The sequence below is a fragment of the Nuphar pumila genome, chromosome 13 (genome assembly GCF_984573655.1).
Source record: "Nuphar pumila chromosome 13, dmNupPumi1.hap1.1, whole genome shotgun sequence".
In the NCBI taxonomy this organism is placed as follows: Eukaryota; Viridiplantae; Streptophyta; class Magnoliopsida; order Nymphaeales; family Nymphaeaceae; genus Nuphar; species Nuphar pumila.
The window spans coordinates 85597475-85620612 of NC_143261.1; the positions used below are offsets into that span (position 1 = coordinate 85597475).

Genomic DNA, 23138 nt, shown 5'->3' on the forward strand with positions numbered 1-23138 from the left:
GAAGCTCTCTCACTTGTTATTTCTTGGAAATGTTCTTCAGGCCTTCTAAAAGGAAAACATTTTTTGTAATTCTGTTTAACTGTTAAGAAACTCAGAACTAGACTGGCTAATGGAGTGCTTTTGTCAACAGGGAGTATCGCAATAAATTAGTTAGGAAGAAATATACACCCTGGCCCATAGAGATAAGGTTTTGTGAACCTTCTGACTCTATAAAGCAGCATAAAACTCAACCAAGGTAATGTTTATTTCTTTTTACATCAATTATATATAGAATATCCATAGCTTCTGACCAGAGTATATTCAGGATAAACTTCCCTGCTGCATCTAATGCAATGTATTTCTTAGATTTTGCACTGGTTATGTTGCAGTGACAGATACTGGTTCAGGGCAAGAGGAAAAGTCTCTGATGATCCGGCTTTGCACAGGTCTTTCTTAGTGCTAACATTTCATTCCCTAAATAGAAAAATATATATATATATATTTTCATCCTTCTCATTTAGGAATGCACTTTTTCCTTCCGTATTTTTTGTACAAAATTTTCTGGTGCACATTTCCCTCTTTTTATGGTATGGTAAATTGGGTACTTGTGGCAGATGCATTGTGGCATATGCATCAGACCTTATTTTCCTCAGTACAAGCTTGATTCCACATCGAAAGGATGCGAAAGCAACCTCTGTCAGTCTTGATCACTCGTAAGTTTGAAATCTTGTGTGCGTGTGTGTATCCACATGTTTGTGTGTGCGTTTTCCTTATTACTTGCATATCTTTGCTGTTTTTAACATTTTCAATTATATAAGGGTAATGTTAGTTGAAGCGATGATGTCATTTACACTTTGTTGAAAGATAGTCTGATAATATAGCAAAAACCATCACATTGTTTGGCTTCATTTAGAATGCAAATGTAACTCATGAAATGGTTCAAATGCAAGAGTTTAGACACATTTATATAACAGATGCCACTAAGACTCCGTTTAGATGACATTTTTGAAAAAAGAAAATCATATTCTTTGGTGAAGGAAATTTGGTGACAAAGATATTGTGCCTTTCACGTGCCCCACCTAGCTGAGAACCTAAACTGCCCTGACGTGTGCTGAAGGAACAGTGATCCTACCTCCTATGATGCCATACAGTGGCAAAATTGCAAGATTTGCTGAAATATGGCAGTTGTATATTTGTAATTTGTTAAGTCAAGTTAGATGCCTTCATTTAGTGTCAATTATGTCATATATAATGTGAAGTGGTGGTGACAATTATGTGATAACCCTAATTAGGATACTAACATAAATAGTATTACTATGTGATGCCCCAACACATTTTAGAGAAACCTTATGGAGCTGCGCTAGATTTCTTTATCCACCTTTCTTCTTCTCCTCTTTTCTCACTATTGTTTAAAGTGATTATGGTATCAAAGTCAAGGGGCTCAATCAAAGTGTGACCTTTCAATCTAAAAGTGTAGTTTTTCTTCTACTCTTTTCTTGATTCCTCTTCCTTTAAATATATTTCTTCTTCTCCGTTGATTGACTTCATCCTCTGCACTCTTTTCTTTCTTGAATTTGGTTATAGGATGTAAGCAGCTATGCTCAAATCCATTCTCATAATATTTGTCCTTAGATCTGATTATAGAGTGGAAATAGCTTTGATCTAATTTATTTTCAGCCATAGAGTGGTTATAGTGCAGGGGCATCTTTGATTCAATCATGTCTTTGTTCTTTAAACTTAAATTAAATTTATTCTGCCTTCATATCTGAATTTAGTGTGAGAATTGGCATCTTGAACTAACACAAATTTGAATTTAATGTTCAATTAAAGTTAACGTCATCTTCACATTATTTTAATGTTATTTTCTACTACAACAGCAAGTTCCTCTCAGGTGCCATCTTTCTTATCCCTATTTAAAGGGGACAATTAATTCTAAGCAACCTTTTGTCTAGTCCCTCAAACTCGTATCACTATGCCTACAGTTCATATTCCAAGGTTCATTCTACACTTCCTTCTTTTGTCTCTTCACTAATATTCTCAAAATTGAATATCAAGCTCAATTACTAAAATTATTTCACATGGAAAGGGAATTTTTATCCTACATCAGGCATTTACAATTGATCATTGATCCTTCTAAGGCCTCAAAAAAAAAAAAGATACATCAAGAGGAAGACGGAAATGAAGGTGTCAGAGAGATCATGTTAAGTCCAAACCTAAAGTTTTAATGAACGGATAGTTTGTGATAAGGTCTAATCTAATGGATAAACTCTCACTTTCCAAGCACACACTTTCTCTAAAGTAGTTGATTTACCGACTGATTTGTCATTGCAATGAAAGAGGAAAAATACAAGTAGATGCCACTTATGGGCTTCCAAGAACACAATAACCACTTATGGGTTAATACAAGAACACATACAAATAAGTCACTTATGGGCTGAATCTCAAGTAAAAAATAATGAATATTATTGAGAAAGGTTGTAAGTAGTGTATCGTTACCCATATCGGTTGGGCCTGAAGTTAGATACGTATCATCGCGTATCGTAAAAAATCATAAATTTTTAATAAAATTTTCCAAAAATTCTAAAAAATAAAAAAAGTCAGAAAAAATTATCAAAAATTCTAATAAAATCATATCACATAAAACAATGATGAATTACATAAAATACAATCATAAAATCACATATGAAGCATTTATGTTTCTATGAGTTGCATAAGACATCATCAAACATCAACTAATATAAATAATATTGCATGCATGTCTCATAAGAACATTGCAAAATATTAAATATCTTGCAATTAAGAACATGCCACAAGACTCATACTTTCAAATTATCTATAATGGCCTCTTTTGCCTTATCCATGAAGTCATAAAAATAACTCATAGCTGGTTTGTCTTCACTGTCAACCAATCAAAATACCTTCACCAAAGGTTTAGTGATTCTCAATAACTTCACGCATGAATCTGCAAAAAGGATGAAAATGCACTCTTACGTGAGAAATCCATAAAAACCCTCTCCCTTGCATACGAATCGGTACCTAAATCGCTCACGCCTCTTAGGGTACGTGGGTTCTCCTCTAAAGGCCTCTACACAAATGAGAGAATCGATGTTAGTGAGGTCTTTAAAACCCAAAATTAAAAAGTCGAGTTTTGGACCTTTTAAAGTGTGCCAAACACATATTGTATGATACATATACAAGCAATGTAGATACGATACACACTCGTATTGTGATACAAGTATGTATCGTATCGAGTTAGGTACGATACAATACAATACTTACAACATTGTTATTAAGAGAGAGGGTGCTTGAGAAAGCACTCCTATATATACACAAAGGAAGCTCTATAGAGCCGTTGGGAGCATCCGAACGACTATAGTAGACTGACAATAATGCCCATTACAGAAAAAAATTACAAATGTGCCCCTACTGAGAACAACCTATTACATATCAGTGAAAAAACTAAAATATCCTTAGTGAGTATTGCCTATTACAACAATATGAATATACATATTTAGATGTATATGCACATATATGTATATACATATATGATCATACATATATATGTAACAACTTAATACTCCCTCTCAAACTTATGTTGTGATTACTGAAAGTTTGCCAAGTCAAAAATGAAATTGGAGAGAAGGAAGTGCTTTCATGAAGAAATCATCCTATTGAAACTTTGATGCTACATAAGCAAGATAATAGTCTTCTTAAGATATTCCTTACGAACATAGTGGCAATCTATCTCGATATGCTTGGTACGTTCATAGAATGTGTGATGTCGGCTATATAGATGATGCTTTTGTTGTCACAATATAACCTTAAGGTGATTGCATATCCACCCTCATGTCCAACAATCTTCTCAACCACATGATTTCAAATGTTGTGGTGGCCATGATGCGATACTCAACTTTTGTTGATGATAGAGACACTTTATGTTGTTTCTTACATTTTTATGATACCATCGAATTGCCTATAAAAACACAAAAACCTGTAGTTGAGTATTTATTATTAGGATCTCTTCCTCAGTTAGAGTCAGTATATGCAATTAATATAAGTGGAGAAGAGGAAGACAATAAAATTCCTTTAGAGAAAAATTTATAAATATCTAATAATGAGTATAACAACATTCATGTACATAATTGTTGGCGAGTGTTGAAACTAGCTTGCCGTATGCACTGCATGAGAAATGTTAGGTCCGGTAATAGTCAAATAAGAGCCCCAATTGTCTGCTTATAAGGATTAGGGTCTTCCAAAGGTGTTCCATCATTGATCTTTATCTTTGCATTAATGACTTTCAGAATATCCACCCTCTTTTCATCTATAATGCCGATCCTGTCAATAATCTCAGTATGCAAACTTAGATTGAATTAGAAAGTAACCATGTGTAGAATATACTACCTCAATCCCTAAGAAATATCTAAGGAAACTTAGATCTGCCATTTGAAATTTTTGTTTTAAAATATTTTTTATATAACTAAGTCCCTGCTTATCTCCTCCAGTAATGATCATATCATCAACATAGAGAAGGATAACGATACCTGCATCAAATTTTTCTTAACAAATATAGCACTGTTAGTGTATTAAGATTTGAAACCAAGTTTAATCATAACAAAAATAAATCTATCATATCAGGCCTTAGCGGTCTGGTTCAAATCATATAGAGCTTTTTTTAAGTGAAAAGCTTTCTTGTTGGAATTTCATATCCTAGTAAAGGATCCATGTAAACATCCTTCTTAAATTCCCCATTTAAGAAGGCATTTTTGACATCCATCTAATAAATATGTCAGTTCCTAATAGAAACAATAACTATGAAGGTTCTAACTGAAGTTAGTCTGGCTATTGGCACAAAAGTTTCATCATAACCAATTTCATATTCTTGTGAATAACCTTTGGCTACTAACCTAGCCTTATATCATTCTAATGAGCCATCACGTTTGTTGTTTCCTTATATACCCATTTACAACCTATGATTTCTCCTTTTAAAAGGATCTTTTATTATTTAGGTATTAGTTTCTTCTAAAGCTTTAAGCTCAATGTTCATAGCATTCTGGATGATCTTTGGTTTGTTTATACATATTGGGTTCGAAGTAGAAAAAACATTTGCTAGGCGTGCTCTATATTGAAGAAAAAAATGAATCACAGGACACAAATCTATCTGGAGGTCTAGATTCCTTAGTGGATCTTCTAAAGGGACTAGATTCCTCAGACTCAAGGTTGAAATATTTTTCTAAAGCACTTGTGTTCCCTCGTGGTTCACTTTAGTACTTGTCCATTATTGATGGACGTGCTTGTCCACTTGGATCTTTGGTGGACGTGTGTTCTTGATTAAAGATTTTTTATTCATTGCATACTTGTTATTTATAAATTATTATTTTTTATATTGTGGCCTCTTTGGTGTATTACCTTAGTGCCTTAATCTATCATTTAAATATATGCTTAAATGTGTTCAAATGCATAGCTTATGTGATTCTTCGTAACTTTTATATAAGATATATAGCTTTAAGTTATTAAGATTATTGTATATACATGAGTTTTTGATCTCTTTGTCAGTTTCCATGATTAGTTATACTTGTGTATGCACTTAGTTTTCTATATGGTTTTTTGATAATCTATATATATGTTTTGGGCCTTTTTAATGTTATATGTCATTGTTGTCGCATAGTAAACTTGTAATCTAGATTGAGCTATCTCTATGTAACTTGTTTATATTGACTATGCATATAATTGCATTGTATATGATTACATCAATTGACATCTTGTTGTGCATATGATTACATTATATTCATTCTAGGTTTTCAACTGCCATTATTGGATTTGATTTGAAACTTTGTTTTTTTAAATCGGTTCTTATATATGAACACACTTATTTGAAAATTGATTTTCATGAGTATTTATTGCCTTCTTATGGGGTTTGTTTTGTTCATCACAGATTTTTTATATGAATTATCTTTTGTTTTCAGCCTTGTTTCTTTTGTTGAACTAAAGTTGTTTCTTGGGGCGAGTTGTGTGAACCTCGGTTTTGTCAGTTTAGATTGTCGGCTTATAGTTAGAGTCTAACTAACATTTGTTTGATGTCTGGTTCCGTGAGTGCATTGTCTCACTCATTTGGATATGTGGCCATTTGTATTATGGATGCTTATAATTATGTTTATTTGTGATGGCTATCTATTTTTTAAACTATGGTGTTTCGAAGGGTTGTGAAATTTAATATTTCTGTCTTGATTTGTAAATCTTTTCCTTATCTTCTTGATGACATTAGTTTGTTTTCATTTCAAGCTCTCTTAGTGTGTTTCCTTCTACTATGCCTCTTATTTAAGTATCATTTTATGTAGATAAAAGATATTTTTAAAATGTGGTGAGTTATGTGTGTAATGAAACAAGCGCACAAATATAATGTCATAATGTGGCTATGTGCAACATGCGTGAATAACTTTTTAAGTTTAATTATCAGAATTGCTTTTGCATGCATATCCTTATTTAATGCACACAATTTAATTTTCACTTTCTTAAAACCCGCAGATGCTAAAAAACATATAGAATTCCTGAGGTTCAAGGCAGTTTTTAGTGGTAGCTTAACACATAATTTGTATTTTATTTATTGGGTCCTACACTTATTTATTGACCGACGTCAGGAATCATTACCATAATTTCAGTTGAGTCAACACCACCACTCCCAGACAAAGTGGCGAAAGTTTCTTACAACCATAGACAGGAACACGAACCACACATTACGTTCTTGGGGACAACAAACGCACATGGTGTTTAGTATCCTTACGATCCCCGATGACCGCCATCCATGGTTCCCACCCTTTCAGAGGGACACCAAAGAAGAAAAGTTAATACATTGTTTGGTCTTTTTTACTAGTCTTAATTAATTTTTAATGATGCAAATCATTATGTAATAACATATTTGGGCCCTTGCCCTATCAAATCAACAATGTAACTATTTTAAAAACAAAATTTCAAAATTGTTTTGCAATGCATTTACAATTTACTATCTCATGAGCAACATATGCTCCTGGTCTTCAAAGGCCTATCAGTGGTTCACACGTTACCACAATATAATAGGATAACATTGCAAATTTCGATGAACATTGTCAGGTCACATGTGAAAAGAGAAATGAAAGAGTTGTGGCTGTCATGATTTCCAATACTGAAATCGTGACCTAAAACATGTATATATATCCTTCATTTACAATATGGGTTGGGTCTAATATATTATCCATACCCGGAATACAAGATAACAAATACAAGTAAAGAATACATAGATAAATAGACTTTTTCAGCCCCCTCAAGTTGATCTCGGTTTTGAACCATGAACAACTTGACTTTAAGTGTCCAAAAACGATTCTTGGTCAAGCCTTTTGTGAATATGTTTGCAACTTGTCTGTCAGTGTTAACAAATTCGGGCTCGATCTCCTTTTATTCAACCTTTTGTCTCACAAAATGTTGATCTATCTCAGTGTGCTTGGCACGACTGTGATGAACCAGATTGAATGACATGTTGAGAGCACTTTGATTGTCGCACAACAAGAAAGACCGAGATATCACTTCTCCCACTTCAGTTAGCAAATGCCTAACCCATGTGACTTCAGCAGTAGCGGCAGCCATGGATCGATACTCAACCTCAGTACTTGATCTAGCAATGGCCTTTTGTTTTCTACTGCTCCAGGATACTAAGTTTCTTCCAATGAAGATGCAATATCCTGATGTAGACCTTCGTTCATCTGGATCCCCTGCCCAGTCTACATCACAATATACAGTGATCTCACGCATGTCCTTGCCAAATGGTTTTGGAGAATATATCAATCCATCCCCAATTGTTCCTTTTAGATATTTGAGTATCATTTTAACAACATCCATATGCTCAGTACACGGTTCATGCATGAACTGGAACACCTGATTGACTGAATAAACAATATTAGGTGGAGTGAATGTAAGATACTGTAACATCCCTATTAGGCTGCGGTACCTGGTGGGATCCTCACACAAGTCTCCATCATGAGCACTCAGTTTTTGGTGAAGGATACTTGGAGTCCCTAGAGGTTTACAATCCTTCGTACCTGCTTTGGTTAGAACATCCATCGTATACTTATGTTGGGTGAGAGTCAACCCATCAACTCGGCTATCAACTTCAACTCCAAGAAAATAATGCAGGGCACCAAGGTCTTTCATTTTGAATCTCTGACTCAATAGTTTCTTTACTTCTTTGATATGATCCTCAGAGTTTTCTGTGATGACAATATCATCAACATAAATTAGCAATAAGGTGATCACATTTTGCCCTCTAAAGATGAACAATGAGTGATCTAGTAGGGAGTGAGCAAAGCCATGCTTCTGAATCTCAAGAGAGAAGCTATCAAACCAAGAGCGAGATACTTGTTTTAGGCCATAGATAGCCCTTTTTAGTCTGCATACATTTGTCTTACAATCTTCCTCATAGTATCCAGGTGGTTGTTCCATATAAACTTCTTCCTTCAAATCTCTATGCGAAAATTCATTCTTAACATCAAGGTGACTCGGTGTCCATCCATGTTCAACAACTAAGTAAAGAATGATTCGAATCGTTCTCATTCTCATCACTGGACTAATGGTCTCATCATAGTCTTGTCCTGCTTCTTGTGTGAAACCCTTTGCCATGTGTCTTGCCTTGTATCGTTCAATGGTCTCATCTGGTTTATATTTTATTTTGTAGACCCATTTGCATCCTACCACATTTCTGTCAGGCGGTCTGGGAACAATTTTTCAGGTTTCACATTCATGGCTTCTACCCATTTCTTAGAAGTGGTTGCCTGGTAGTACATAATAGGTTCATCTTCCTTGTTGAGAGCAGTCAAAAAGAGTTGAAAATCCATGGAGAAATTGTTGTAGTTGACCCACCTATCAATAGGATGTCGTATGCGACTGGATCTCTTGACGTCAAGGGTGTGTGAGAAGGTAGGTGCAGCCTCTTGAGCCCGATTTAGGAGTCCTGAAGCAGTCGTTCTCTGTCTGGTGTAGGAAATGCCCTTATACCTTCCCGATTCCAATGGTGGTGATGCTACTTCACAGTTCTGTGTTTTCGATGTACCAACGATCTTGGGACTCTCTTCTTCGTGTTGCACACAGTCCGAATGACATTCTTTATTCGAACTATCAAAGAGCACTGAATTCAGCCAAGGGTAATAAACTTCAACTGAGGTATAGGACATGCCACCTGTGCCAATTTTATGATCAAAGTTCAGCTCGTCAAAGACAACATTTCTCAAGATTTTGATGCGTCTGCTAATGGGATCATAACATCTGTATCCTTTGTAGTCATCCGCATATCCCACAAATCTACACTTCTGAGCCTTATCCTGAAATTTGTTTCTCAAGGACTAATCAATATGCACATAACAAACACATCCAAAAACACATAAGTCGTGATAATCAGGATGAATTCCAAAAACGTGTTTTCTAAAACAACCATGGGCAGTCTATTTATCACATGTACAGCAGAATGAAAGGCTTCTGTCCACAGATTAATGTGCAGATGATTGTCATGAAACATGCTCATCACACTTTCAACAATATGCCTATGTTTGCGCTCAGCAATCCCATTTTGTTGTGGTGTGTGTGGGCAGAACACTCTTCTTTCTATCCCATTATTTTGAAGAAAATAAATGAAGTCGCTGGATGTGAACTCCCCTCCTCCATCACATTGGAAAAATTGAATGGACTCGGAGAATTGATTTTTTACTAAGGACAGGAAGTTCTGAAACAAAAGGAAAGCTTCAAACTTATTTTTCATGAAGTATATGCAGGTGTATCGAGAGTAATTGTCAACAAAAATTAGATAGTACTTGCTTCCAGATCCAGAGATGACTGGAGCAGGCCCCCATATCTCAAAAGGCTTTGAAGATCTCTTATTAATGGAACGAAAAGGTAATACATGACTCTTGCATAAAAGACAACTGAAACACTTTTGACTTCTCTCTTCTGCATTGAGACTTTCTTTTGGAATGAGATTATTAGAAACAAGTTTCTCAATAAAATGCCTCCCACAATGTTCTAAACGACTATGCCATAGAAAAAGGCTTTTTATATTCAGAAATACTAAGAACATTTTCAAAAAGACATAACTCTAATGGAGACTTCAAATCCGGGTGAGCAAGACAGGCCGAATGACATGGATCTTCTTGAAAAACATACATATTGCCTTGTCTCTTTTCTTCAACGAATGTTTCCCTCGTGCGAAGGTCCTTGACCTGCACAGAGAAGGGAGTAAATTCGACTGGAGCATAATTATCATCAACAAGGTTAGAAACAGAGACAATATTTTTCTTGATATTGGGAGCATGAAGGACATTAGAGAGTTCAAGAGTAGAATGTGACATGGGGATGATAGACTTTCCAATGTGAGTAACAGGGTGGTATGATCCATCTCCAGTGACAATCTTACTTTTTCCAAAATAGGGAATAGGTTTGAAAAGTTTACCTGCATCACCGTGTGAAAATATCTCAAAAAATGAGATAAAGTGTGTGATAAGCACAACACCACCAATGTGCACAAATGCACAAGAACACTTAGAACAAATGTACACAAAGGTACAATAAAGAAACTCAAATGCACAAAGTCATACAAAATATAAAGAATTTTATTGAAGAATGGAGAACAAAAGCTCCAAGAAGTGCTCTTTACAAAGGGGGAACTCCCCTATTTATAAGAGGAAAAGGAGCCTTGGAGGGGCTCCACTAGCTGTTGGAGCCCCTCCAACGGTTAGAATTCTAACCGTTGGAGAGGCTCAACAGCTAGTGTTGAGCCCTCCAAGTTGACTTTGAGTCAACAAAAAATAAAGACCAAAAAGTGAAAAGAAAAAAAGAAAAAGAAGAAAAGTAAAAATACAAAACGAATTACAACATATTCATAATTATGAATATGCGCAAAAGGAAGAGAAATGACTAAAATACCCTTGCGGGTTTTACAAGAAAAAAGAAACATATATATTTACATATATATATAAAGATAGATACATATACATATATACATGATGTATATATATATATGTATCTCTCTTTATATATATATGTAAATATTTACATAAAGAGAGATACATTTTAACACCCTCCCTCAAACTTAGGGCACAATGACCGAAAGTTTGCTAAGGAGAAAATTGAATCTTGGAGAGCAAAGCGCCTTGGTGAAGAAATCTGCCAACTGATATTCTGAAGTTACATAAGGAAGATCGATGACTTTTTGTAGATATGCCTCTCGGACATAATGGCAGTCCATCTCAATATGCTTTGTCCGCTCATGAAACGTGTGATTCTTAGCAATATAGATTGCACTCTTATTATCACAACACAACTTTGTGGGTTCCATACAATCTGATGAATCCATACAATCTCCATAGTTGTAGACGTCATGGCTCGATATTCTGCTTCGGTGGATGATAGAGACATCTTCTGTTGTTTCTTACATCTCCATGAGATCAGGGATTCACCTAAAAAAATGCAAAAGCCTGTAGTGGAGTGACGATTATTTGGGTCACCTCCCCAATCAGAGTCAGTATATGCAATTAAATTTAACTCAAAAGATGAGGAAAGGAAAACTCCCTTGTTTAAAGTTCCCTTTATGTATCTGACAACTCGGAGAACGGCACTCATATGAACGGATGTAGGAGCATGCTGAAATTGGCTTGCAGTATGCACGGCATGAGAGATGTCCGGCCTTGTGATGTTAAGATACATTAGAGATCCCACAAGTTGCCGGTAGGGGGTAGGATCCTCCAAAGGTTTCCCATCATCGATCTTCATTTTTTATCCCACAATTTCAGGGGTCTCACAGATTTTATCATCAGTAATACCTGATCTGTCAAGAATCTCACAGGCAAGTTTAGTTTAAGACAAAAAATAGCCTCTATGAGAGTAGGCTACTTCGATACCAAGAAAGTAAGTCAGATACCCCAGGTCTGACATTTCAAACCTTTCTTTTAAAGTGGTTTTAATCTTTCTGATGCCCTTTATGTCACTACCTGTTATCAACATATCATCAACATACAACTGTAAAATCACAATTCCTGCATCAAACTTTTTGACGAACAGAGCAGTGTCAGTGTAGCATGAGGAAAAACCATTTTGAACCATCACATCATTAAATCGATCATACCAAGCCTTAGGGGCTTGTTTTAAACCATAAAGCGCTTTTTGCAAACGAAGGACTTTCCTCTTTGGTACGTTCATACCAGGAGGAGCATCCATGTAGACTTCTTCATTAAGGTCCCCATTTAGAAATGCATTTTTAACATCCATTTGGTAAATATTCTATTTTTTAATAGATGCAATGGTGATCAAACACCTAACAGTAACCATTCGTGCAACAGGAGCAAAGGTTTCTTCGTAATCGATGTTGTATTCTTGACTATATCCTTTTGCAACAAGACGGGCTTTATATCTTTCGAGAGTGCCATCACTCTTGGTTTTGACTTTAAAAACCCATCTACATCCTATTGTTTTCTTTCCTTCTGGAAGACATTGAAAAACCCACGTTTTGGCTTTGTTGAGGGCTCTAAGTTCGTTGTCCATGGCATCCCTCCATTCTATCATTTCCTTAGCTTCTTTAAAATTTCTAGGTTCTTGATATGAGTGAATGGCACTAAGACATGCCCTATGCTTTGGAGAAAAAGACTCATAGGATATAAATCTAGAAGGATTTTTCCTAGATCTTTCAGTTCTTCGAGAGTTGTTGGAAGATTCACTAAGGTCACTATATTTCTCTATTGCACTTCTAAAAGTGCTTTTATCTCTATGTGTATAGGTAATTGGTTCATTTATCATTTCTTCTTCATCATGAATGGTTTGAGGAATACTTTCACTTATATGCTCATTCTCATTTAATTCATTATCACTAAAAGAATCTTCATTTCTAGATAATAGTTCAAACAAAAAAGAATAATCGGCATTATCTTTATGAGTTTTGTGTTCTTCAAAACCACTTATGTTTTCTAAAAAGGTTACATTTCTTGAAACATATAGTTTATCATTCTTAATATCATAACACCTAAAACCTTTTTGGGTTTCCGAATATCTTAAAAACGCACAAGGAATAGGTGTGGGAGATAATTTATTATTCTTATCGGTGAGAACAAAACATTTACAACCAAAAATTCTTAACCTATTGTAATCGGGTTCTTTTTTATACAAGATTTCATATGGAGATATTTGATTCAAGTTTTTGGATGGAAGTCAGTTGATGAGATAAACCGATGCAAGAGCCGTTTCGGCCCAAAATCTTTTTGGAATTTTTTGAGAAATTAGCAAAGTTCTTGTAGTTTCAATTATGTGTCTATGTTTTCGTTCGGCCAACCCATTTTGTTGAGGAGTCTTGGGACAAGACCTTTGATGAACAATCCCATTATTTTCAATATAACTTTTGAAATCATTTGAGAGATATTCTCCCCCGGAATCGGTTCTAAGAATTTGTAATTTACTATTGAATTGATTTTGTATTAACATGTGAAAAACCTTAAAAGTAGAGAAAACCTCATATTTATGTTTGAGGAAGAATATCCAACTATACCTTGAGAAATCATCCACATAAATAACATAATACGAAAAACCTCCCTTAAACACAACGGGTGCCGGTCCCCAAACATCCGAATGCACAATTTCGAAAGGCTTAGTTGAAAACATAGTTCTTTGTCCAAAAGGTAAGCTTCTCATTTTACCAAGAATACAATCATTATAATTGAAATTGTCTTTATATAAGGTTTTAGCAAAATGTAAATACGAAAGCTTGACAATATTTGGATGCCCAAGGCGTTTATGCCAAACATTTATATCCTTATATTGGGCAACATTACAAAAAAAGGTTTTTGGAATTTGAAGAAATTCCATGAGATAAAGATCTCCCTTCCTAGAGCCTTCCCCAATCAACTTCCCGGACCGGTGATCCTGTATCCAACATTTATTTGATGAGAATTTGATCACACCCATGATCCGATAGTTGAGAGACGGAAAGCAAATTTAAATTTAGTTTTGGTATAAATCTAACTTTTGGAATAGAAAAACCTTGCCTTTCAAAATGACCAATTCCTTTTATTTCAAGAGAAGCCCCATCCGTGGTGGAGACAAAAGAGGGTGATAAATTTTTTGAGTATTTAGAAAGTGAAAAAACATTTGGAGTCATATGAAAGGATGCACCAGAGTCTAAGAGCCAAAGAGTCTTACCGGGAGGAGAGAAGGTGGTCATGGCGGCTCCGGAAACGGATCCCTTGAGGAGAGGTTGAAGCGCTTCCATGATTTGATTGAGAGACAAAGTAGCATGATTGGAAGTAGAAGGACCTTCCTCGGTTGATTGGAAAGTAGTAGACATAGCCACCATCTTCTTCCATTTAGGGCATACCGGTTTAATGTGACCCGGTTCTTTGCAAAAATGGCATATGATCTTATTATAATCTCTTCTTTCATAATGCCCACCATTTTCTCTTCCTCCTTGATTTTTGTTAAAATGAGGGGGTTTATAGGTTTTAACATTATTCCCCGGTCTTGAGACGGCATAAGCACCCTCATCCTCATCTTTAGAGGGAGAGGCCAACACACTTAGATTGGTTTTATTCATTCCCAATCTAGTTTCTTCTCCACTTAATTTGGTAAGCACATCTTCTAAAGGAGGGGAAGAGAAGGAAGATAAGAGAGAGGATCTAGTTTGTTCAAACTCGGGTCTAAGCCCATTTAAAAAATTAAAGAAATGATCATCTTCTAATTGTTTGGCCCTCAATTCAATAGCCTCACCACTCCATTTAGGTTCTTGGAGGGCAAGCTCATCCCAAATCGTGGATAACTCGGCGAAATACTCTCTAACGGACATTTCTCCTTGTTGAAGGGTTAAAGACTTCTTTTGGAGATAGTATTTATGGGACAAATCTCTTGAAGTATACATTCTTTCAAGATATTCTCATACTTGATATGCCTTTTTGAACTTTAGAATGTTGGCATTAATTTTGGTCTCAACCGAAGCGAAGAACCATGAGAGTATTTTGTAATTTTTCATTTCCCACTCTTCATGCTTCTTATTGTAATCTTCAAAAGCCTTTTCTCTTTCTTCTCCCTCAAGAACCTTGATCTCCCCTCTCTCAAGGGTAGTAATTTTTTGTTCGGGCTCGGAAATAGTTCCTTGAACATATCCCCAAAGACCCTTACCTTTTATATGGGCCTCCATATTCCCGGCCCATACATGATAATTCGTTCCATTCAATTTGAAGCCAAGAGAGAAGTGAGAATCCTTTTCGCCCATTAGAGAGGATACAAAGAGAAATAAATGCGTACCACAATGCGAAATAAGTCCCTTCTTGATGTAGGAAGCTTCTAAAATATAGAATGAAGAGCCGAGTCTTCACTCCAACCACCACAACTTAATGGCACGCTTTACGAGGTACTCCAACGAAGAGAGAAAAAAGCACGATCTTCTTTTCCTTTAAGCCTAGCTTTGATACCATGTGAAAATATCTCAAAAAATGAGATAAAGTGTGCGATAAACACAACACCACCAATATGCACAAATGCACAAGAACACTTAGAACAAATGTACACAAAGGTACAATAAAGAAACTCAAATGCACAAAGGCATACAAAATATAAAGAATTTTATTGAGAAGAATGGAGAACAAAAGCTCCAAGAAGTGCTCTTTACAAAGGGGGAACTCCCCTATTTATAAGAGGAAAAGGAGCCTTGGAGGGGCTCCACTAGCTGTTGGAGCCCCTCCAACGGTTAGAATTCACCAAAAAGTGAAAAGAAAAAAAGAAAAAGAAGAAAAGTAAAAATACAAAACGAATTACAACATATTCATAATTATGAATATGCGCAAAAGGAAGAGAAATGACTAAAATACCCTTGCGGGTTTTACAAGAAAAAAGAAACATATATATTTACATATATATATATAAAGATAGATACATATACATATATACATGATGTATATATGTATATGTATCTCTCTTTATATATATATATGTAAATATTTACATAAAGAGAGATACATTTTAACACACCGGTCACGTGAGTTGTTGCCCCAGAGTCAATGAACCAAGTTGTTCATTTTGCTTTAGATTCAATCTCGACAATGTAGATATTAACAACTCTTTAATCTCTCCACTGTCTTTGGTGTTGCTGGACTTCCTTTTGGATGTTACCTGATGGGACTTTCTTTTATTTTCATGATTATGCCAACAATTCACCTTGATATGCCCCCTTTTGTTGCAAAAGAAGCATGTGGAAATGGATCTTGATCCCTGAGTAATGGTGGGAGTGGAAAGTAATCCACGTCCCCCGTGTCCATTTTGCCCTTGTCCTCCTCGCCCTCGTCTTCGACCACAAGTCATTCCTGTGGCAAAGACCTCTTGAGTATTCGTATGAGTGTGATTATCCTCAGAAAAGCCTTTCAAAGTCATTTCATACTGAATTAATTTAGCTCGAAGCTCATCAAAGGTGGGAAGAGCAGGCAAACACAGTAATGAAATAACAATCATGTTATATTTTGATCCCAATCCACTTAAAGTTTGTTGCACCATATCATTGTCGCTCACTGCACATCTTATAACTGCAAGTTGATCTGTGATAGTCTTCATCTTGTTTAGATACTTTGTGATAGTCATGGAGTCTTTTCTCAGAAGCGAAAATTCTCTCTTAAGAAAAACCATTCTTGCCTGAGAAACTTGTGAATATGTCTGAACCAGTCTCTCCCAAAGTTGCATGGCAGTGCAATTGTCAGGAATTGCAATAAGTACCTCTTGAGAGAGTGTAGAGGTAATGTACGCGACCACTGACTGATCTTTTTTTTTTCAGTTGAAATATTCTGCATTTTTTACATACACAATTGAGATTGCCGCTTTATTATCCTTCTCTTCTCGCGCAACAAATTTCGGTGGAACTAAAGCGGTTACATCCAGATGACCTAAGAGACTTTGACTCCTTATAAAAGGAATGATTTGTCTTTTCTAAATCAAGAAGTTTGAGGTGGTCAAATTTTCAGAAACAAGCTGATTGAGAAACGTCAAAGAGAGACCAGGTTGGGAAGAATGGGAGGAGTCCATAGTTTAAAGGTTAACAAGGTATTCACGAGATGCACAGTCCACTGCTTGAGAAACTTGTTGGTCGTCCCTTCTTGCCTTTGTCCTTTTTTTTTGCTGTGATAAATGCAAGAAAGGGAGCAGAACAGTTTACGCTGAACCAGAGTTACCGGAAATGCACATGCATAAGGGGAAGCGCGCTTCCCCGAGATGCGCTTCGGAAGCGCGAAACGCGGTGCTTCCGAAATGCATGGGGAAGCGCATGTAAAAAAGAAGAAACACATCCCCCTTTAAAGGGAAACACGCACCCCTTTAAAGGGAGACGTGTCCCCCTTTCATGGGGTACATGTTTCCCTTTAAAGGGGGACGCGTCCCCTTGAAAGGGGGCCGCATTTACGAAATATCTTTTTTACCCTTTTTAAAAACGAAATTAACACATGAAAAACAAGAAACTAAAAGAAAATATTTTTTCGACGGACATTTAAAAAAAAATCGTGAAAACTTAATAACAAAGGCTTAGGGTTTTGTTTTTCACCCGACTCCTCTCTCTCTCTCTCTCTCTCTCTCTCATTTTCGGCCACCGGCGACCTCCGACGACCGACGACCTCCGACGACCGGCGACCTCTGACGATCGGCGACCTCCGACAATCGGCGACCTCCTCCTTTGTTGACATCCGAAGACCACCTCGAGCGACGTTGGCAATGTCTCTGTTCAGGTATGTTCTCCTCTCTCATCCACTGACGTCCGATAACCTCTCTCTTTCGATTCGCTCTCCTCTCTCATCCACTATTCTTGGTTGTTTAGACGATAAAAAAATATTATTTTGGACGAGTCTGAGACTCTGCGTTTCTGAAATCCATTGACGTCCAACGACCAACTTTTCTTGGTTGTTCCGGATGTGGGTGAAACACGGTAATTTTTTTTTTCTTTAAACTAGTTTTGATGTCCTCTTCCTCTTTTTTCTTAAGTCTGTCTAAATGTATCCCATTCAGTTTTTTGCAATCTGTCAAAAAGTGGAATCAGCGAGCGCAGTTACCATAGGGTGAGTAGCTTTAGACTCGAATAGGGGCTATCGCCCCCTTGTATAGGAATAGTTGTGGGTACACCCCTTGTGATACAGGTGGAACACTGACTGTCTTTGCTGATTCGGGTATCAGTTTTCTGATTTGGGTTTAGATGAACATAAAAAGATCTAATTTCTTTTAAGGACTTTTGCTGAGATTTTAATTCTGTTTAAATTAGATATGTTGGTTTATATGTTGATCTGCTTGTTTCTTGTACTAGGTTCACGAATGATCAAGATTGTTTCTGTTTGAAATAAATTGATTGGCGTTATAGATTTTTAATATGCATCCTTCTAAAATGGGTTCACAGTTTCACACTGATTGTAGTTAAATCGATTGATCGATGCTTGTGTTCCAATGTTTATTACGGACAGGTTTTCAAGAATCATATATATAACCTTGTGGGTTTTATACACAAATTTTGCTATATGCATTGAGTCTTGGACTCTTGGCTGGTTCATGTATTGATTCATTAAATTTGATTTGATGGGCATTAAACCAAAATTTCTGATAAGAATAAATAGAACTATAGTCTGCAGTTCTTTTTAGATTGGATTTATCCGGCTTCTACCTATTTGTGATTTCTTGGTTTACATTAAATCTGTGGTGTTTCAACTGTCATGTTTGTTTGAAATTTAGTTTAATTAAACTTGAATTTTAAGGTTTGATGCTTTCCTCTGTATTCATTACGGGTGTTAATGCTATTAGAAAAAGGAAATCTAATTGCTTTCACAGTTCTGAAATTTAGATTGTGACTGCGAAGCTGTGTGTGATACATATTGTCTGGATTATTTTAAGAAATGAGCATGATTAGTTTATGTGCGCTGACACTGAAGTTGTTTAGTAAACCCCACGGTATTTTACGGGAAATCGATTGCAAGGGATGTTCATGGTTCACTTTGGGTCTCTTTTTTTTCCCTTTTGTTTTGGCATTCCACTCTCTATCTTTTGCTGTTAATAATAGTTTTTTTAAAGTGTTCTAAAATGATTCTTATACTTTTATGATGCAGGTATATTTGCATGTTCTTTGCTTCATTAATGACCATCACAAGCTATGATTATGATAATTATGATGACGATGATGATTCTTTGTACAATTTGAATGATGAATCGTCTAATGGTGTTGGGAAGGACAATGCAAGAAAGGGCAAGAGGTCTTTTGATTGTCCATATCAGTTTAAGGACAGAAATGAAAATTGTTTTGATGAGGAAGATGAAGAAGAATATGACTTGGATGACTACTATTCTGAAGATGACCAAGATGATGAACCACCTAGCATGCATAAAACAACACTGTTATGGCTGTTAAAACATATGTAATAATACCATAATACCCGATAGGGGTATTATGGTCATTTCACAAAGTACCCCATAGGGGTACTTATTTTGTTTCTCGTATTTCACTATTTTTTATTTTTATTTTTATTTTTATTTTTGTATTTTTTGGATACCGAAAAGGGGCCCCACAATGGAGTCGTTGGGGGCTCCCAACGACTCTATTGGGAGCCCCCTTTGGTCTCCTCTTCTTATAAATAGGGTGAACCCCCCATGTATGTGGTATTGCTCTTGAGAGCTCCTCTTCAATAATAGTGATATTATTTTTCATGTGTGTAGCCTTTTTATAAGGCCCTTTGTATATCCCTTAGTGGATTTTCTCTCTTGTGCTTGTTGCATTTGTTCGTGTGGGACATAGTGAATGCTTTAGCATTCTTGGTTTCTTCCGCTTATTTCATTACATGGTATCAGAGCCATAAAATCTTCTAAAGGTAAAATCTTGTCTCTCTCTACTTCCTTTCTTTCTCACATCTTCCTTGTGTAGCAATGGAAGTCAAGATCGATCTATCATTCAAACTCAATGGAAAAAATTACATGATGTGGGCATCCGCAATGGAGAATAATCTCAAAGGCAAGAAGCTTTGGGGTTATGTAATGGGAACCGTTCCGGAACCCCAACTTAAGCTCACAAAGATGGAAGGAGATCAAGAGAAAGCACTTGAAGGCGATGCTCGTCTCAAGGCCATTGAAGATTATAATCATCAAATGGAAGATTGGGAGAGCAACCATGCAAAAATCCTTGCATGGTTTATGAATAATGTCGAACTTAAGGTATGTGCAAATATTGCAAAATTCCGCCGGGCAAATGAAGCTTGGTTTTTTATGAAGGGTATGTTTACCCAAAAGGATCTTGCAAGAGCTTATTTCTTGCAAGAAAAAGTAAGAACCACAAAACAAGGCGACATGAGCATACAAGATTACTATAGTGCTCTAAATCCTTTGTGGGATGAATTGGCTCTTTTAGAGCCTAAATGGGTATCTATGGAGGATGTGGTTCTAAGACAAAAACAAATAGAACAAGATAGATTGTTTCAATTTTTATTTGGGCTTCGTCCCGAATTTGAACAAGTGAGATCCTCACTTCTCCATAGATCCACGTTTCCTCCCTTAGAAGAAGCTATTGCCGAGATTACTCAAGAAGAGACTAGGCATAGCATGGGTAAAAGCATAGAGGAAGTTCTTGCCGTATCTAAACCCGGCAATCATGTTAAAACATACAAACCACCTCATTTTGGTAAGCAAGGGAGTGGTGGAAGAAAAATGATTATATGTCACCATTGTTATGAGCCGGGACATATTAAACCCGTTTGCCCAAAGCTAAATGGGGCATTCAAGCCAAAGGTGGCTTCCGTTGAAGAATCCACCACCAAAGAAGATGACGGCAAGAACGGGGATCTCAAAGACACTCTTGGACAAATCTCCTTGGCTCTTCAACAAATCTTAAAGGTCACTTCTTCCACCTCCGGTGCCGCCATTGCCTCATCATCACCTCCCGGTACGTACTCTTGGATTTTAGATTCCGGAGCTTCTTTTCACATGACCCCTCATGAAAATGCATTAACCAATGTGCACACCAATTCAAAAATGTCTTGTGTCTCTACGGCCGATGGAACTTTTCTCAAAATAAATGGTGTTGGAACTCTTGATTCTAAAAATGTTCAAAATTTCCTTGTTCCAAAAGTTAGAATAGTTCCAAAATTAAATCTTAACCTCTTTTCCGTTTCTCAAATAGCCGACCATGGATGTGAAATATCTTTCTCATCCCAAGGGTGCTTTGTGCAGGATCTCCGGTCCGGGAAGCGGATTGGGCAAGGCCATAGGAAGGGAGACCTTTATTTTATGGATAATTTAATGCTTCCAAATACCTCATTTTGTACTTATGTCCAAGACAAAAATATTGAAACTTGGCATAAAAGGCTTGGACATCCAAGTTACTCTAAAATGTATCTTTTTCCTTTTGAACACAAGTTTTGCAAAGAAAAAGATATCAATTGCAAAGATTGCATTTTTGGCAAAATGAAGTCTACTCCTTTTCTTATTAGATCCTTTGTGACAACAAGACCTTTTGAATTGATGCATTCCGATGTTTGGGGGCCATCTCCGGTTCTATCTAAAGGTGGTTATTCATATTATGTTACTTTTATTGATGATTATACTAGATATGTATGGATTTATTTTCTTAACTTTAAATCGGAAGTTTTTAACTTCTTTAAAGAATTCCATGCAAAAATTCAAAATCAATTTCAAAGTCAAATATCCATTCTTAGATCCGATTCGGGTGGAGAATACTTATCAAATGATTTTCAAGCATATCTAAAACAACATGGCATTTGTCATCAAAAATCTTGCCCAAGAACTCCTCAACAAAACGGTCTAGCGGAAAGAAAACATAGGCATATTTTGGAAACCACTAGATCCTTACTCATTTCTAAAAATATTCCTAAAAATTTTTGGGCCGAAGCCGTGTTAACCTCCACCTATTTAATCAATAGGATGCCATCTTCAAAATTGAATAATATCTCTCCTTATGAAAAACTCTTTAATATGACACCCGACTACAATCGTCTTCGGATTTTTGGGTGTAAATGCTTTGTTCTTTTACATAAAAGAGATAAATTGTCACCTAAAGCAATAGAATGTGTATTTTTAGGATATGGTGAAAATCAAAAAGGCTATAGATGCTTTGATCATAAAAACAATAAGTTATTTGTCTCCAAAGATGTAACCTTTTTAGAAGATGAAAATGGATTTGACATATTGGAAAAATCAAATGAAATTGATTATATGTTTATCAATGATCTTTTAGAAGATTCAAATGATGACTCTTTGAGTCATCCGGAAATTTTAGAAAATACTCATGATTCTCATGATGATGATGTATCACCAACTAATGGTGACAATCTCCAAGTATACACTCGGCGTGAGGAAGCCCAACCTATTAGTGCTTTAGAAAAATTCTTGCGGCTTAATGAACCCCTAGAAGAAACCTCCCTTAGGCGTTCTTCTAGAGAATCAATTCCACCTAATAGGTTTGTCTCATATGAAACTCTTTCACCTAAATATAGAGTTTGTCTAATAGCCTTGCATTCTTACTATGAACCCTCCCATTATAATCAAGCAAAAAGTATACCTCATTGGGTTGAAGCAATGAAAGTTGAACTAGATGCTTTAAATAAAGCTAAAACTTGGGAAATAGTTCACCTTCCTCCAAATAAGAAAGCTATAGGATGTCGATGGGTCTACAAAGTCAAAACAAAAAGTGATGGTTCCCTAGAGCGCTATAAAGCTAGATTAGTTGCTAAGGGATACTCACAAGAATATGGCATCGATTATGAGGAGACTTTTGCTCCCGTGGCTCGCATGACAAGCGTTAGAACTTTAATTGCGGTAGCATCATCTAAGAAATGGCCTATATTCCAATTAGATGTTAAAAATGCCTTTCTTAATGGTCAGTTGAATGAAGAAGTATATATGGATCCTCCGCCGGGAATCAGTGTTAACCAAGGTCAAACCCTTCGGTTATTAAAAGCCTTATATGGTCTTAAACAAGCCCCTAAGGCTTGGTATGATAGATTTAGTGCTATCATGTTACAATTGGGATTTCGCTCATGTTATACTGACACTGCTCTTTTTGTTAAAAATGCAGGTAATAGTATCATCATCCTTCTGCTTTATGTTGATGATATGATCATCACTGGCAATGATGAAAGCGGTATTCTTAAAGTTAA

At 36.2% G+C, this 23138-nt stretch overlaps 1 protein-coding gene across 4 annotated transcripts in view; it reads left to right on the top strand.

The window, feature by feature from the left end:
- LOC149818967 (acyl-CoA thioesterase II) overlaps nucleotides 1-23138 on the top strand; it is a 173817-nt gene that overhangs the window by 138870 nt on the left and 11809 nt on the right. For 3 of the 4 annotated variants that reach the window (XR_016427220.1, XM_089984881.1, XM_089984882.1), the window contains exons 12-14: nucleotides 131-235; nucleotides 369-425; nucleotides 594-692. Coding sequence is in view for 2 of the 4 variants with exons in the window: in XM_089984881.1 (XP_089841007.1) it covers nucleotides 131-235; nucleotides 369-425; nucleotides 594-692 (261 nt within the window). In the remaining 2 variants the exon portion in view is untranslated. Of the gene's footprint in view, nucleotides 1-130; nucleotides 236-345; nucleotides 426-593; nucleotides 693-23138 lie in introns of all 4 variants that reach the window. The other variant, XR_016427221.1, reaches the window with a different exon arrangement.